At 47.1% G+C, this 18,868-nt stretch overlaps 1 protein-coding gene across 2 annotated transcripts in view; it reads left to right on the top strand.

The window, feature by feature from the left end:
• CLPTM1L (CLPTM1 like) overlaps positions 1 to 18,868 on the top strand; it is a 156,071-nt gene that overhangs the window by 102,052 nt on the left and 35,151 nt on the right. For both annotated transcript variants that reach the window (XM_073549867.1, XM_073549866.1), the window contains exon 10: positions 10,747 to 10,850. In XM_073549867.1, coding sequence (XP_073405968.1) covers positions 10,747 to 10,850 — 104 coding nt within the window. The remainder of the gene's footprint in view (positions 1 to 10,746; positions 10,851 to 18,868) is intronic.

The raw sequence follows: 18,868 nt of genomic DNA, 5'->3' as shown, positions 1-18,868 counted from the left end.
GCCAAATTGTTGAAAAATTTGAAGGATGATCGGGAATGCCTGAGGTGGATTGGATATGAGGAAAAGCAAATCATCTGCGAAAGCTAGCGTTTTAAACGTCCCCGCGCCCACCATCAACCCCTCTATATGTTGTTCTTGTCGGATACGTTGTATCAAAGTTTCTATAACCAAAATGAACAGGGAAGGGGACAAAGGGCATCCCTGCCTAGTCCCGTTGTGAATCTCCAAACTTTTAGATAAGGTGCCGTTTATCCTGACCCTGGCCGTCGGTTGGGAGTAGAGAGAAAGGACTGCTGCTATATACTGAGGAGGAAAGCCAAACTTAATCAACACCTGCTCCATAAATCTCCAGCACACTCTGTCAAAGGCCTTCTCGGCATCAGTTGACAAGAGTACCAAGGGGACCTGTCGGGTTTTAGCAAACATTATGGACTGTATGACCCTGGTGGAGTTATCTTTACCTTCCCTCCCCCTCACAAAGCCCGCCTGATCCGCATGAATTAATTTGGGTAAAAAATTACCTATTCTGCCCGCTAGTATTTTAGCCCACAGTTTTATGTCCTCATTAAGTAATGAAATTGGTCTATAGCTGGCGCACAGGTTTGGGTCCTTACCCTCCTTCGGGAGAACCGTAATATATGCCTCTAATGATTGCTTAGGGGGAAGCTGGCCTTTCAAATAGGAGTTAAACAAGGTAACCAATTGAGGTAAGAGTGATTTTATAAACTTTTTGTAATATATAATGGGGAGACCATCCGGGCCCGGAGCCTTTCCATTTGGAATGGTGGAAAGAGTATCCAAACTTTCTTTAGGGGTAACTGGAGCGGTCAACAAAGCCTGGCCCTCCGGGGTTATTTTAGGTAAAACTAGTGGAGTCAGGAATTCTCTAATTTTTTCTATAGCTATTATTGGGTCTCGCATGCTATCTGGTACATTTAGATTATATAAGTTATCATAAAAGGATCTAAACTCCTCGGCAATATCAGCAGTCTCGAAAATTGAGGAGCCATCCAGAGACCTGAGTTGTCTAACAAACGTCCTTTCTTGCTGCTTTTTAAGCAATGAAGACATAAGCTTGCTACTTTTATTGCCATGAAGATAGAACCTCTGTTTACATCTCATGTAGGTTTTAGCCGATTGGATATTCAAAAGATTTTTTAGCGAATTTCTTAGGTCCGTTAGTTCAGCTAGTGTCTTAGTTACTTGAGATCTCTTATGTAATCTTTCCAAAGAACTAATTTGATGTAAAATAGACACAACCTGTTTTGTCCTTTCTTTTTTGAGATAGGAACTCAAAGCTATAAACTCTCCTCTCATAACCGCTTTATGTGATTCCCACACCACAGGAGTAGGCGGGTCAGAGTGCAAATTTGTCTGAAAAAAGAAGTCCAGAGTGTCAGTCAGTCTCGTAATATGGGAATCTGAATCTAATAATGTCTCATTAAGCGACCAAGACCCGGCTGGTCGCGGAAGGGTTTTTATGCCCATATCGAGGAAAATAGGAGCATGGTCCGATAGTGTGATGACGTCTATGGTCGCGTTTTTGACTAATGAGAGGTTGGTTGTCTGTGTCAATATATAATCAATTCTATGGTAGCTACCACATGGATGGGAATAAAAAGTGTAGTCTCTGTCCGAAGGAGAGAGTGTCCTCCAGGGGTCTATCAAATGCAACTTCTGGAAAGAAAGGTGTAATTTTCTCAGTGCCTTTTGGGAAAGGGCAGACTTACCCGTGGAAGTATCTAAAGATGGATTGAGTGGGACATTAAAGTCTCCCCCCATCAGCAGTAAACCTTCAGTAAATAGTTTTAAAGTATCCATCGTCCTGCACAACCAACCAACCTGACCCTTGTTTGGGGCATAGAGGTTACATAAGGTAACTTTGGTATTAGCAATAAGGCCCTTCAGTATAATATACCTTCCTTCAGAATCTGAAAGGCAGTCATGTAAGACAAAAGGAACAACTTTTTTAATAGCAATACTCACTCCTCTAGATGCCGACCCCCCTGTACTATGATACCAGGTCGGGTAACGAGATCTGGACATGTCTGGTACTCTCCCCGCTTTAAAATGTGTCTCCTGTAGAAAGATCACACTAGCCTTTTTTGTATGCAAAAGGTTCAGTATCTGATTTCTCTTACACGGGGAGCGTAACCCCTTTACATTATACGAAGCCACTATTATAGAGGCAAATTTTTCCGTGTCACCCATAGTAAGTTAGATGTAACAAAAGAAAAAATAAATAATAAAGTGTCACATGCCGACAGACCACAAAAGATACAAAATAGAAGGTGAAATAACAGTAACCGATAAATAACAATAACCATCTACCTGCCAGTGGCAGGAGCAGGGGGACCAACGTACCCCCCATGACAGATCAGGGAATCACATCCCCAACACACGAGTAGCACACATTAGCTTGTATAGCAATCAAATGAAAGTGTCAACACCTAGGCAGGCGTCAATCAAGGCAAACACAAGTGAACCAAGCCATTGTAAAATGAAACCAAGAAACTACTGAGTCCAAATGTAAGAAAATGCGACTAGACCCAGTTATACAATATTCAGGGGGGCATCTCTCTTCTTGCCTCAGATTTCCCTCGCTTAGGGGGGATGCGTCTCTTCACTGAGGCCCACTCCCCCTGACCTCCTGTATAAGCGTTGATAGGAGGAGGCGTGCGAAGATCCATATCCAAAGGTAGCCAAGAGGGGATATCAATAGAAGCAATGCCAAAAGTGTCCCATATTTTGCTTAAGTCGACAGGACTTCTCACTGTTACTTGCTTGCCGTCTCCATTTACCGATATTCCAAATGGAAACAGCCATTTATAGAGAATTTTACGCGAGCGTAATATTTCCAATAAGGGTCTCAGGATTCTTCTCTTTGCAAGGGTCGACGGCGCAATGTCCTGGTAGAGTTGTATGGCAGATCCTTCGTAAGCGAGATTTTTAGCATCCCTTGCAGCAGACAGAATAACATTGGTGTCCACATAACTCAACAAGCCGCAGATCACATCCCTCGGGGGTTCAGAGGACTTAGGCCTGGGTCTGAGCGATCTATGGACCCTCTCAATCACAATTTGGTCGCATTTTTCTTGTGGAATTAGAAGGGCAAAGATATCTTTCGTGGATTTTTCCAATATTTCTGCAGAAACACTTTCAGACAATCCCTTAATCCTTATATTTTTTCTGCGGCTTCTATTCTCTTGATCTTCCAAGGCCAGAAGAGAGTTATTAAGCTGTTCTCTGTGGTATTCCAAATGGTCCCTCATGGCATTAGAGTGGCTAATAAGAGAGGACTGAGATGCTTCAAGGGACTCCACTCTGTTACCAATATGTGACAAATCAGCTCTCATACCGGATATCTCTGTAACCAAAGGTTTTAATGCTTGGGTCAGAAGTTTTTTAAATACTGATCTAGAGAACTTCCCAGAGTCTGAGTGGGTAATGTCACTGCCTGAGACATCTTCACTTGAGTCAGAGTCCTCGACCCGTTCCTCTACCTCAGCATTAGTGTGTAGCTTTTTTGGTGTGGGCCTAGCCGACCCTGATTTATTTTTCAAAAATTTCTCCATTTCGCCTTGCCTGCCTCGATGTGCCCCAGTATCCAGCGATTTTGCACGCTCTTTATTAGATTTGACCATAATGTTAAATTGAAGCGTGCATTTAAAGTCACCACTCGTGCATTTAGGGAAAGTCTATTAATACATGTTCATGGATGAAAAAGACCTCATGCTTCTTAAAGGGTGGAGCGCTGGCATCAGTAAATAAGGCCTTGATATGGTGCCGTATATATATTGTTTCTTACTGCTGTAGTGTGGGGTCAGGCAGGTCCCAGCGTCTCCGGAAAGGGGGAGCAGCACCTCCAAATCACCAGTCACTATATACAGCAAGGAGCGCCCGACCCAGCCACCAGGAGCACTCAGCACTGCGGTCACCCTCTGATCACCAGACAGGCTTCTGTGTCCAGCTCACCTCCCTCTTCTCCGGTAAGCAGACCTTCTCCTTTCTTTCTGTAGCGGTCAGCGGTCTCCCCTCTAACATAGGCTGTGGCCCTCCACCTCCTCCAACGGCTCTCCGCAGGCTTCTGGCCCACGCTGCTCAGGAAGAAGCAGGAAGACGCGGCAAAGATGGCGCCCGTCCACCTCCGGCGCCAGGATCTGTTCCCCGCGGCCGCTCTCCTCCCCGAGAGCCGCGGTTTCCTCCACTGAAACCTCCACCGCTCTCCTGGTCCAATTCTCTCTGGGGGGCACACCAAAGCCCCCGTTAGGGTCAAAATAGGGCTCCCTCCGTGGCTGGCAGCAGGAGCAACAGCGACACACGTCCTCCCCACAAGCGATCCAGGCCACGCCCGGCTGCATTACATTCTATGGGGGCTGGCTGCATTACATTCTATGGGGGCTGGCTGCATTACATTCTATGTGGATGGGTTGGCTGTATTACTCTATGGGGGTGGGTTGGCTGCATTACATTCTATGGGGGTTGGCTGCATTACATTCTATGGGGGCTGGCTGCATTACATTCTATGGGGGCTGGCTGCATTACATTATATGGGGACTGGCTGCACTACATTATATGGGGACTGGCTGCACTACATTATATGGGGACTGGCTGCATTACATTCTATGGGGGCTGGCTGCATTACATTCTATGGGGGCTGGCTGCATTACATTCTATGGGGGCTGGCTGCATTACATTTTATGGGGGCTTTCTGCTTTACATTCTATGGGGGCTGCCTTACATTCTATGGGGGTGGGTTGGCTGTATTACATTCTATGGGGGATGGTTGGCTGCATTACATTCTATGGGGGCTGGTTACATTACATTCTATATGGGTTGGCTGCATTATATTCTATGGGGGCTGAATTACATTCTGTAGGGGCTGGCTGCATTACATTCTATGGGGCTGCATTACATACTATGGGATATGGAGCTGCATTACATTCTATGGGGGCTGGCTGCATTACATTCTATGGGGGCTGGCTGCATTACATTCTATGGGGGCTGGCTGCATTACATTCTATGGGGGCTGGCTGCTTTACATTCTATGGGGTTGTCTCATTTACATTCTATGGGGGTTGGCTGCATTATGTTCTATGGGGGCTTTCTGCTTTACATTCTATTGGGGCTGCCTTACATCCTATGGGGGTGGGTTGGCTGCATTACATTCTGTGGTAGTTGGCTGCATTACATTCTATGGTGATTGGCTGCATTACATTCTATGGGGCCTGGCTGCAGTACATTCTATGGGGGTTGGCTGCATTACATTCTATGGGGTTGTCTCAATTACATTCTATGGGGGTTGGCTGCATTATGTTCTATGGGGGCTTTCTGCTTTACATTCTATTGGGCCTGCCTTACATCCTATGGGGGTGGGTTGGCTGCATTACATTCTATGGGGGTGGGTTGGCTGCATTACATTCTATGGGGGTTGGCTGCATTACATTCTATGGGGTTGTTGGCATTACCTTCTATGGGGGCTTGCTGCATTACCTTCTATGGGGGCTTGCTGCATTACATTCTGTGGGGGGTTGGCTGCATTACATTCTATGGGAGTGGGCTGGCTGCATTACATTCTGTAGGGGTTGGCTGCATTACATTCTGTAGGGGTTGGCTCCATTACATTCTATGGGGTTGGCTCCATTACATTCTGTGTGGGTTGGCTGCAATACATTCTATGGTGGATGGCTGCTTTGCATTCTATGGGGGCTGCCTTACATTCTAAGGGGACCGGTTGCATTACATTCTATGGGGATTGGCTTCATTTCATTCTTTGGAAGTTAGCTGTATTACATACTATGGGGTTGTTGGCATTACCTTCTATGGGGGCTTTCTGCCTTACATTCTATGGAGGCTGGCTGCTTTACAATCTATGGTGGTTGACTGCATTACATTCTATGGGGGTGAGTTGGCTGCATTACGTTCTATGGTGGTAGGCTGCATTACATTCTATGGGGGTTGGCTGCATTACATTCTATGGGATTGGCTCCATTACATTCTGTGTGGGTTGGCTGCAATACATTCTATGGTGGTTGGCTGCATTACATTCTATGTGGGCTGGCTGCATTACATTATATTGGGGCTGTCTGCCTTATGTTCTATGGGGGCTGTCTTACATTCTATGGGGGTGGGTTGGCTGTATTACATTCTATGTGGGTGGGTTGGCTGCATTACATTCTATGGGGGTTGGCTACATTACATTCTATGGGGGTTGGCTGCATTACATTCTATGGGGGTTGGCTGCATTACATTCTGTGGAGGTTGGCTGCACTACATTCTATGAGGGTTGGCTGCATTACATTCTATGGGGGTTGGCTGCATTACATTCTATGGAGGTTGGCTGCATTACATTCTATGGAGGTTGGCTGCACTACATTCTATGAAAGTTAGCTGCATTACATTCTGTGGGGGCTGGCTACATTACCTTCTATTTGGTGGATTTGCTGCATTACATTCTATGGGGGTTGGCTGCATTACATTCTATGGGGGTTGGATGCACTATATTCTGTGGAGGTTGGCTGCATTACATTCTATGGAGGTTGGCGGCTTTATATTCTATGGAAGTTACCTGCATTACTTTCTATGGAGTTGTCGGCATTACCTTCTATTGGGACTTTCTGCATTACATTCTATGGAGGCTAGCTGCATTACATTCTTTGGGGGTGGGTTGGCTGCATTACATTCTATGGAGGTTGGCTGCTTTATATTCTATGGAAGTTACCTGCATTACTTTCTATGGAGTTGTCGGCATTACCTTCTATTGGGACTTTCTGCATTACATTCTATGGAGGCTAGCTGCATTACATTCTTTGGGGGTGGGTTGGCTGCATTACATTCTATGGAGGTTGGCTGCTTTATATTCTATGGAAGTTACCTGCATTACTTTCTATGGAGTTGTCAGCATTACCTTCTATTGGGACTCTCTGCATTACATTCTATGGAGGCTAGCTGCATTACATTCTTTGGGGGTGGGTTGGCTGCATTACATTCTATGGTGGTGGACTGGCTGCATTGCATTCTATGGGGCTGCATTACATTCTATGGGGGATGCCTTACATTATATGGGGCTGTCTGCATTACCTTCTATGGGGATGGGTTGGCTCCATTACATTCTGTGTGGGTTGGCTGCAATACATTCTATGGTGGATGGCTGCTTTGCATTCTATGGGGCCTGCATTACATTCTAAAGGGACCGGTTGCATTACATTCTATGGGGATTGGCTTCATTTCATTCTTTGGAAGTTAGCTGTATTACATACTATGGGGTTGTTGGCATTACCTTCTATGGGGGCTTTCTGCCTTACAATCTATGGTGGTTGGCTGCATTACATTCTATGGGGGTGGGTTGGCTGCATTACGTTCTATGGTGGTAGGCTGCATTACATTCTATGGGGGTTGGCTGCTTTACATTCTATGGGATTGGCTCCATTACATTCTGTGTGGGTTGGCTGCAATACATTCTATGGTGGTTGGCTGCATTACATTATATTGGGGCTGTCTGCCTTATGTTCTATGGGGGCTGTCTTGCATTCTATGGGGGTGGGTTGGCTGTATTATTTTCTATGTGGGTGGGTTGGCTGCATTACATTCTATTGTGGTTGACTGCATTACATTCTATGGTGGTTGGCTGCATTACATTCTGTGGAGGTTGGCTGCATTACATTCTATGGGGGTTGGCTGCATTACATTCTATGGGGGTTGGCTGCATTACATTCTATGGAGGTTGGCTGCATTACATTCTATGGAGGTTGGCTGCACTACATTCTATGAAAGTTAGCTGCATTACATTCTGTGGGGGCTGGCTACATTACCTTCTATTTGGTGGATTTGCTGCATTACATTCTATGGGGGTTGGCTGCATTACATTCTATGGGGTTGTCTGCATTACATTCTATGGGGGTTGGCTGCACTATATTCTGTGGAGGTTGGCTGCATTACATTCTATGGAGGTTGGCTGCTTTATATTCTATGGAAGTTACCTGCATTACTTTCTATGGAGTTGTCGGCATTACCTTCTATTGGAACTTTCTGCATTACATTCTATGGAGGCTAGCTGCATTACATTCTTTGGGGGTGGGTTGACTGCATTACATTCTATGGTGGTGGACTGGCTGCATTGCATTCTATGGGGGCTGCATTACATTCTATGGGGGATGCCTTACATTATATGGGGCTGTCTGCATTATCTTCTATGGGGATGGGTTGGCTGCATTAAATTCTATGGGTCTGCATTACATACTATGGGATATGGGGCTGCATTAAATTCTATGGGGGCTGGATTCTATGGGGGCTGGCTGCATTACAGTCTATGGGGGTTGCCTTACATTCTATGGGGGTGGGTTGGCTGTATTACATTCTATGGGGGTGGGTTGGCTGTATTACATTCTATGGGGGTGGGTTGGCTGCATTACATTCTATGGGGGTGGGTTGGCTGCATTACATTCTATGGTGGTTGACTGCATTACATTCTATGGGGGTTGGCTGCATTACATTCTATGGGAGCTGGCTGCATTACATTATATGGGAGCTGGCTGCATTACATTCTATGGGGGCTGGCTGCATTACATTCTATGGGGGCTGGCTGCATTACATTCTATGGGGGCTGGCTGCATTACATTCTATGGGGACTGGCTGCATTACATTCTATGGGGGCTGGCTGCATTACATTCTATGGGGGCTGGCTGCATTACGTTCTATGGGGGCTGCCTTACATTCTATGGGGGTGGGTTGGCTGCATTACATTCTATGGGGGTGGGTTGGCTGCATTACATTCTATGGGGGTGGGTTGGCTGCATTACATTCTATGGGGGTGGGTTGGCTGCATTACATTCTATGGGGGTGGGTTGGCTGCATTACATTCTATGGGGGTGGGTTGGCTGCATTACATTCTATGGGGGTGGGTTGGCTGCATTACATTCTATGGGGTGGGTTGGCTGCATTACATTCTATGGGGGTGGGTTGGCTGCATTACATTCTATGGGGGTGGGTTGGCTGCATTACATTCTATGGGGGTGGGTTGGCTGCATTACATTCTATGGGGGTGGGTTGGCTGCATTACATTCTATGGGGGTGGGTTGGCTGCATTACATTCTATGGGGGTGGGTTGGCTGCATTACATTCTATGGGGGTGGGTTGGCTGCATTACATTCTATGGGGGTGGGTTGGCTGCATTACATTCTATGGGGGTGGGTTGGCTGCATTACATTCTATGGGGGTGGGTTGGCTGCATTACATTCTATGGGGGTGGGTTGGCTGCATTACATTCTATGGGGGTGGGTTGGCTGCATTACATTCTATGGGGGTGGGTTGGCTGCATTACATTCTATGGGGGTGGGTTGGCTGCATTACATTCTATGGGGGTGGGTTGGCTGCATTACATTCTATGGGGGTTGGCTGCATTACATTCTATGGGGGCTGGCTGCATTACATTCTATGGGGGCTGGCTGCATTACATTCTATGGGGGCAGGCTGCATTACATTCTAAGGGGGCTGGCTGCATTAGATTTTAAGGGGGCTGGCTGCATTACATTCTATGGGGACTGGCTGCATTACGTTCTATGGGGGCTGGATGCATTACATTCTATGGGGGCTGGATGCATTACATTCTATGGGGGCTGGATGCATTACATTCTATGGGGGCTGGATGCATTACATTCTATGGTGGTTGGCTGCATTACATTCTATGGTGGTTGGCTGCATTACATGCTATGGTGATTGGCTGCATTACATGCTATGTGAGTTGGCTGCATTACATTCTATGGGGTTGTCTCCATTACATTCTATGGGGTTGTCTCCATTACATTCTATGGGGTTGTCTCCATTACATTCTGTGGGGGTTGGCTGCATTATATTCTATGGGGGTTGGCTGCATTATTCTATGGAAGTTGGCTGCATTACATTCTATGGGGGTTGGCTGCATTATCATACTATGGGATATGGGGCTGCATTACATTCTATGGGAGCTAGATTCTATGAGGTTGGCTGCTTTACATTCTATAGGGGCAGGCTGCATTACATTCTATGAAGCTGCATTATACTCTATGGGTGGAGTGCATTGTACTCCTGTGTGGGGCTCCTGTGTGTGCTAGATGGAGTACTATGCGGTATGTATTATACTGTATGGAGTACTATGGGGTGTGTATTATACTGTATGGAGGACTATTTTATTATACTGAAAAAGCAAAATGCTGCCTCTTCATCGGGTGATTGGATTGTTTATGCCGGAACGGAAATTATAGTTCTCAGCAGCACATCGCCTGGTGAAAACTGCAGATATGCTTTTGATAGCATTATACTGTATGGGGACAGATTGATTTATTAATGATTGTTCTGTCCCCATCATTCTTCCTCAGCTGGTGAGGAGAAGCCTGGAAGCAAATGTCGAAGACTTCAATATTCTCGATCACACTCGTTTAATGGCCTGAACTCAGCGCATGTAAATGCAACCGAAATGTTTGTGTGATAGTGCAGTGTGTGAGCATTTGGGGCCTCTCTTTAAACTTTTGCCCAGGGCCCCAGTTTGTCTATTTCCGGCTCTGCTGTGAACAGTCAGTGCTCGGTGTGCAGAAACTGCTGCAATTACCCCGCCTCGCTACTTGACTGGCGTGCTGCTCAGCAGCACGGCTCGTGTCTGCAGAGGAAGCATGGAATATCTTCTACAGTTATGCAATATTCACAGAATCAATGTGACTACACATCTGGTGTCTGCTGTTTTAGGTTAATGTGTTTTTTCTTTTTGTTTTGCAGTATTGTGGCGTTGCTTTAGTACTGTGGTAATCTTCCTATTTCTTCTGGATGAGCAAACCAGTTTATTGGTATTAATTCCAGCAGGCATTGGAGCTGTAATTGAGGTTAGTTTTAATATTTAATATATTTAAGCGTATGAAATTATCAATATATAGTTTAACCCCTTTACCCCCCCACGAGGGTGGTATGCACCTTAATGACCAGGCCAATTTTTACAATTCTGACCACTGTCCCTTATTAAGGTAATAACTCTGGAACGCTTCCATGGATCCCGGTGATTCTGACATTGTTTTCTCATGACATATTGTACTTCATAGTGGTAAAATTTCTTTGATATGTCTTGCGTTTATTTTGCAATTTTCCAACCTGACAATACAAAGGTGACATCAACCCCACAAATATGGGAAAAGCTGGGCAAAGCGCGAGAATTGGCACATCTGATAGATGTGCTTTTTCTGGGCAGTTGCGGACTGCTATTTTTAGGCTGAGAGGGGGGGGGTCAATATCCATGGCCCCTTACCAGCCTGAAAATACCAGCCCCCAGCTGTGAGCATTAGCAAGGCTGGTTGTCAAAAATGTGGGGAACCGTACATTTTTTTTTTTTTTTTATTTTTTTTTTTATTTATTTATTCGTTCCGGACTCGGTGATTCCAAATATGTGTACTTTTATTGTTTAGGGTTTTTTTTCATTCAAATATTTATTTAGTGATAGAATACAGTGGGTGCGGAAAGTATTCAGAGTCTTTTTTTCACTGCAGCCCTTCGGTAAATTCAAAAAAGTTTTTTTTCCCTCATTAACGTACACTCTGTACCCCATCTTGACTGAAAAAAGAAATGTGAAATTTTTGCAAATTTATTAAAAAAGAAAAACTGAAATATCACATGGCCATAAGTATTCAGACCCTTTGCTCACTCACTCATATTTAAGTCACATGCTGTCCATTTCCTTGTGATTTCCATTGTATGTCAGACCAAATGAGAATTATGAGGTCAAAGGAATTGTCCAAGGAGCTCATAGACAGAATTGTGGCAAGGCACAGATCTGGCCAAGGGTACAAAAGAATTTCTGCAGTACTCAAGTTTCCTAAGAGCACATTGGCCTTCATAATCCTTAAATGAAAGACGTTTGGGACCACCAGAAGTTTTCCTAGACTTGACCGTCCACCCAAACAGAGCAATCATAGGAGAAGAGCCTTGGTGAGAGAGGTAAAGAAGAACCCCAAGATCACTGTGGCTGAGCTCCACAGATGCAGTAGGGAGATGGGAGAATGTTCCACAAAGTCAACTATCACTGCAGCCCTCCACCAGTCGGGCCTTTATGGCGGAGTGGCCTGACAGAAGCCTTTCCTCTGTGCCAGACATATGAAAGCCTTCATAGAGTTTGCTAAAAAAAAAACACACAAAAGGCTCCCGGACTATGAGAAATAAGATTCTCTGGTCTGATGAGACGAAGATAGAACTTTTTGGTGAACATTCTAAGCGGTATGTGTGGAGAAAACCAGGCACTGCTCATCACTTGCCCAATACAATCCAAACAGTGAAACATGGTGGTGGAAGCATCATGCTATGAGGGTGTTTTTCAGCTGTAGGGACAGGATGATTGGTTGCAATTGAAGGAAACATGAATGCGGCCAAGTACAGAGAGGTCCTGGATGAAAACCTCTTCCAGAATGCTCTAGACCTCGGACTTGTCCGAAGGTTCACCTTCCAACAAGACAATAACCCTAAGCACACAGCTAAAATAACAAAGGAGTGGCTTCAGAACAACTCTGTGACCATTCTTGACTGGCCCAGCCAGAGCCCTGACCTAAACCCAATTGCGCGTGGATAGACCTGAAAATGGCTGTTCACCATCCACACTGACGGAACTGGAGAGGATCTGCAAGGAAGAATTGCACAGGATCCCCAAATACAGGTGTGAAAATGTGTGCATCATTCCCAAGAAGACTCATGGCTGTACTAGCTCAAAAGGGTGTTTCTACTCAATACTGAGCAAAGGGTCTGAATATTTATGACCATGTGATATTTCAGTTTTTCTTTTTTAATAAATTTGCAAAAATTTCTACATTTCTGATTTTTTTCAGTCCAGATGGGGTGCAGAGTGTACATTATTGAGAAAAAAAAAATGAACTTGTTTGTGTTTACCAAATGCAATGAAACAGAGTGAAAAATTTAAAGGGGTCTGAATTCTTTCCTTACCCACTGAATATATTAATTTTTTATGTTAATTTTTTTTATTTTTTTATTTTTTAACGTATTTTTACAATTATTTTTTTTTTTACTTTTTTCTATTTTTTATTTTTGTTTTGTCCCACTATGGGACAATCATTTTTTGCAGGCTGATCGTTTCTATAGCATGCAGATGAAGCACCATCGCCATGCCATAGAAGCTGTCAGCTCTACACTGACAGACTTGCTGATCATGCACTGCGCATGATCAGCAAGTTTGCTAGCTCTGGTGACCCGGATGTCATTATGATGCCATCGGGTCACCATGGCAACGATTGGAACCCCGCGTCACGCCACAGAGTCTTTGACCCAAAGACAAAGGGGCTGTCAGCTCTCTGCCGGCTTCCGGAATGATGCGATCGTGTTCTATCGCAGCATTTCAGGGGGTTAAAGTGCCGGGAGCGGTCGGTGACCATTCGTCGCACCTAGTGCCGAGTATCAGCTGACACCCGGCGGAGATCGCCCGCACACCACCTGATTGCGATGACGTAATGATCCTTATCTGGCAAATAGGCCCAGGTCACATAGACGGATTATTATGTCCAGTGTTAGAAAGGGGTTAATGAAGTAAGTTGTATAACAATATGGTCGCCACGTAATGCGGGACGTTCGGAGACGTGCCTGCTCCAGGTTAATTTTACAAATGTCCAAGTACTTATAGGGAAAGAAAGTACCACACTGACACTTGAGAGTCAAAGCAGAACGCTGTTTATTACGTCATCGTCACTTTATTGTGTAGGCATTTCCTGGACATACATTGTATCAATATAATTGGCTCAGCTTATCTTTGCATACGTGCTGGCATTGGCATATATACATTTCATTGGCTAAAGTTAATATCTACTTCCACCTTAAGGGTCTAGGTGTGTTTCCTATTTCTTAATTTTCACATTGTTGTGTGTTCGCTCTTAAAGAGGTTGTGGCACCATAAATAATACTTTAAGCATCCCCTTTTACTCTGTCGCCTCATTGGGGGACACAGAACCGTGGGTGTTATGCTGCTGTCCACTAGGAGGCGACACTATGCATAATCTGAAAAAGATTAACTTTGGCTCCTCCTCTGCAGTATACACCCCTGGACGGCGTCATCCTTTTCCAGTTTTTGCTTAGTGTCGCAAGGAGGCACACCTAAAAATTTTTACTCCGTCTTTTCTTCCTTGTTTTTTTCCACCGGACTACAGATGAAGAAAAGCGGGTCTCCAGCTAGATCCTAAATTAGTTCTTTGCATAGTCTTTCATTTATTCAGAATCTATAGTACTTCTATGTAAATTTGGTGATCCCAGTAGGTTATATTTTTGTACTATTTACTGATGGTGCCCGCTTAAATTGTCTCTGAAATCCAGCTAGACTCCCGGCATGGCTCCCTCCTCGGTCCCCTATTAGGGGTACCCGGTTGAGGTCGAGGTGGCTATTCCCCATGTCGCTCCTTCCCCAGTCCCTCGGGTACTGGTTCGAAGTTGAGACCCCCCTCCTTCCCCAGTTTCTGTTGGCTCTGGGTTGAGGTCGAGGAGAGGGTGAAGCCCCCTGACGGTGACAGCAGCACCCTCCCTAATCCCCCTCTGGGGGTATTAGGTTGAGACATCGCAGGTAGGGCCTGTATCAGGCACCATTAAACCGCTTACAGACCCAGGGACCCCAGCCCAGCTGCGGGCTCCTGTTGGGACCGGGGGAGGTGCAGGCAGGCATGGCACTTGTCAGAGACAGGGCTCCGTGCACCCCTGTTGCTGCGGCAGCACCAGCTGCATAGTGCCCCAAGGGACCCTCCACGCTTCCCTATACTACCCTCTGCATAGCCACCCCTGTAGGGCCGCTGCTAGCCAGCCTTTAAGCACTATGTCGGGCTCAAGAAAGAGGACCAGGCAAGACTGTTTATATGCATTCTGCACAGCCTGCAAGTCCACTCTCCCCAGTGGCAGCACGTACCCGCACTGCCGGGACTGTACCCGAAACACTGGGTCCGAACCCCAAGACGTCCCTACCAACGCTTCTGCGCCTGCGACCACGCCAGAATGGGCTACTCAGATGTCACAGTCTATGACACAGTCTATGAATAAACTGACCTCCACACTACTGCATGCTCTGCAGGGTCATGTCTCGGCTATGAACGTTAACCAGCAAAGGGACACCCCGTCTCAGGGACATGCCGCTTCCGACAGTCTCAGACGAAAGCGGACCCACAGGTCGCGTTCATCCGCGTCCTCACATAGCACTCGTTCGTCCCCCTCCAGGGAGAGACACGGTGGCTCTAGATCACCTTCACCGTCCCCTGACAGAGACAGACAACGCGGATCTCCACAACGATCCCCGACCACAGAAGACTTCCGCCCTAGTTCACCCGCTAGGGAGCTACTTAGCGATGCGCAAGACTCAGAAGGCATATGTGACTCTAACTCAGACAACGAAACAGAGAATTCTCTGATACCTTGTCCCCCTAGTAATACAGCGCTAGTTGAGGATATAATCTCCTCCATCCTTCGGGTGCTGGACATTTCTGATCCAACCCCGGAAGCCCCAGAACACAAGATTTGCTTCGAAACTGTTCTGAAACCACCTAAGGTCTTCTCTAATCACCCGGAATTTCAAAAAATACTTTCTAAGCATTTTTCGTAGCCTGAGAAAAAAATTCGCCAATCGCAAATACTTAGAAGCAAAGTACCCCTTCCCACAGAAGGACACTAAGGAATGGACAGATCCACCCGAAGTGGACCCCCCAGTCTCTAGGCTAGCAGCACAGACTCTTCTTTCACTGCCAGACAGCTCAACCCTCAAGGACGCAGCAGACAGGCAGGTAGAACGCATGGCTCGTTCCATCTTCGAAGCGGCAGGAGCTTCTATGGCTCCCGCGTTTGCTTCAGTCTGGGCAGCCAAGCCCATTCTAGCCTGGGCTCAAAAATTGCAACAGGGCCTCCAAGCTTCAAATCCTCAGCTGTCGGACCAGGCGGTGCAAATAGCAGTAGTAGCAGATTACATGATCCATGCAGATTTGGATTCTGCAAGAGGTGTAGCGGGAATAGCATCAAACGCCATCACGATCCTGCGTATCCTCTGGCTGAGGGAATGGAAAGCGAACGCGGCCTCAAAAAAGTCCCTCACAAATCTCCCGTACTTCAGTGGGCGTGGATAACTGGATACAATGATATCCAACGCCACCGGGGGTAAGAGTACCTCTCTCCCTCAATTAAAACCAAAACGCACGTTTAAAAGACGCAACCAATCTCGTTTCCGATCCTTTCGGAAATCTTCAGGCTGGTCTGTCTCGCGCCCAGCACAAAATCGTAACCGCTCCCCCTGCAGAGACAACACAAGGGCGGCACAGAGGCCAGACAGGACCTGGCAGTCAAAAGCAGGCCAGGCAAAGTCCAAAGGAGGAAAATCTCAGACTTTCTCCTCATCATGACTCACAGCTTCCGTAAGACACCACACTCGTAGGCGGACGACTGCTACTCTTTCAGCAGGTCTGGCTGCCTATTACAGAAGACAGGTGGGTCAAGGAAATAGTGTGTTCCAGATACAAGATCGAGTTTTCTACCAGCCCACCGAACCGGTTCTTCCTCTCCGTTCTCCCAAAACCACCACTCAAGGCTCGAGCCTTCCATCAAGCTGTTTCCTCTCTCCTTCAAACAGGAGTCATAGTACCGGTTCCTGCAGACGAGCGCTTCCGAGGGTTCTTCTCCCATCTGTTCGTAGTTCCCAAGAAGGGAGGCAGTGTCCGACCCATACTAGACCTAAAACAACTCAACAAGTATGTTCGGGTTCGTCATTTTCGCATGGAGTCCCTCCGGTCAATCATTGCGTCCATGGAGAAAGGAGAATATCTCGCCTCCATAGACATACAAGACGCATACCTGCATATACCAATTGCTCCCGCCCATCAGAGATTTCTCAGGTTCGCAATCGACCAGGACCACTAACAGTTCATTGCCCTCCCGTTCGGACTCGCCACGGCTCCCAGAACTTTTACCAAGATCATGACAGCTACCATGGACGTTCTACACTCCAGAGGCATAGTAGTAGTTCCATACCTGGACGACTTTCTTATCAAAGCCCCCACCTTCAAGGACTGCGAGGTCAACGTCTCAATCACAATCGACACTCTGAGTCGCCTGGGATGGTTAGTCAATTTACAAAAGTCATCGAGTACCCCGAGTCACTCTCTGACCTTCCTGGGGATGCTATTCGACACCTCCCCATGGACAAGACACTGGCTCTCCGTCTAGGAGTTCGCATACTCCTCCGCAATCCCCCCCGATCTCTCCAGTTTTCCATGAGAGTCCTCGGCAGGATGGCAGCAGCAATGGAGGCGGTACCATTTGCCCAGTTTCACCTCAGACCTCTTCAACTGGCCATCCTCAAGTCCTGGGACAGGAATCCATTCTCCCTCGACAGGGAGTTCCATTTAACATCAAAAGCCAGGACGTCCCTACTCTGGTGGCTCAAGCCAACCTCGCTTGCAAGGGGAAAATCCTTTCTCCCAGGCCAATGGAAGGTTTTGACCACCGACGCAAGCCTGACGGCTTGGGGCGCGGTGCATCTCCATCACAGGGCGCAAGGCAAGTGGTCACCAATGGAAGCGACCATGCCCATCAACATCCTGGAGATTCGGGCCATCTTCCTAGCATTGAGAGCCTTTCATCACTTGCTGGCAGCCTCATGTCAGAATACAGTCGGACAATGCCACGGCGGTGGCATACGTGAACCATCAAGGCGGGACCCGCAGCATCCAGGCGATGAAAGAAGTGACACATATCCTCCACTGGGCGGAGGACGCGAGGTCGGTACTCTCTGCGGTCCACATTCCGGGTGTGGACAACTGGGAAGCCGACTACTTCAGCAGACAAGGAATGGACTCGTGGGAAGTGGTCTCTCCATCCCGAAATTTTTTGTCAGATCTGCCATCGCTGGGGGACCCTGGACGTGGACCTAATGGGATCCCACCTCAATGCCAAGGTCCCCAATTTCATGGCCAGGACGCGCGATCCAAGATCGCTCGGTGCAGATGCCCTGGTTCAAGACTGGACCCAGTTTCAGCTTCTGTACATTTTCCTACCCCTCCCCCTGATCTCCAGAGTCCTGAGGAAGATCAAACAGGAGGGAGTTCCAACCATCCTAATCGCACCAGACTGGCCCAGGCGTACATGGTACGCCAGCGTCGTACAACTCACAGCAGACGCCCCCTGGCGTCTCCCCATCCGTCCCGACCTTCTGTCACAAGGCCCGTTCTTCCATCAGAACTCAGGGGCTCTCAATTTGACGGCATGGCCATTGAGACCTGGGTTCTGACCCAAGCAGGTTTTTCACCGGATGTCATTACAACCATGATCAGGGCATGGAAGCCAGCTTCCGCCAGGATTTACTACCATACCTGGAAAATTTTCTTTGCTTGGTGCGAATCTCATGGACAGACTCCACTCCCCTACTCTCTCCAAAGGTTCTTGGCTTCCTTCAATCGGGCCTGGACGCCAGGCTATCCCTGGGCTCGCTTAAGAGCCAGGTGTCAGCGCTCTCAGTGCTCTTTCAGAGGCGCATTGCTAACAAGCCACAAGTGAGGACTTTTCTCCAAGGGGTTTCCCGGTTGGCTCCCCCTACAAACGTCCATTGGACTCGTGGGACCTCAACTTGGTCCTGACAGCATTGCAGGCACCTCCTTTTGAACCCCTTAAGGAAGTCCCTCTCCGCCTTCTATCACAGAAGGTGGTCTTTCTAGTGCCAATCACTTCGCTACGCAGAGTGTCCGAACTTTCAGCACTTTCCTGCAGACGACCCTTCCTGGTTTTCCACCAGGACAAGGTGGTTCTCCGTACAGTCCCATCTTTCCTACCGAAGGTTGTGTCCAGCTTCCATCTCAATGAGGAAATCTCACTGCCTTCTCTTTGCCCGGTTCCGGTTCATAGA

Source organism: Dendrobates tinctorius, unplaced genomic scaffold (genome assembly GCF_039654945.1).
Source record: "Dendrobates tinctorius isolate UK_male_01 unplaced genomic scaffold, ASM3965494v1 ptg000162l, whole genome shotgun sequence".
Taxonomy (NCBI): domain Eukaryota; kingdom Metazoa; phylum Chordata; class Amphibia; order Anura; family Dendrobatidae; genus Dendrobates; species Dendrobates tinctorius.
The sequence above is the reverse complement of the archived record's forward strand: the minus strand, read 5'-3'. Positions and strand labels throughout refer to the sequence as shown.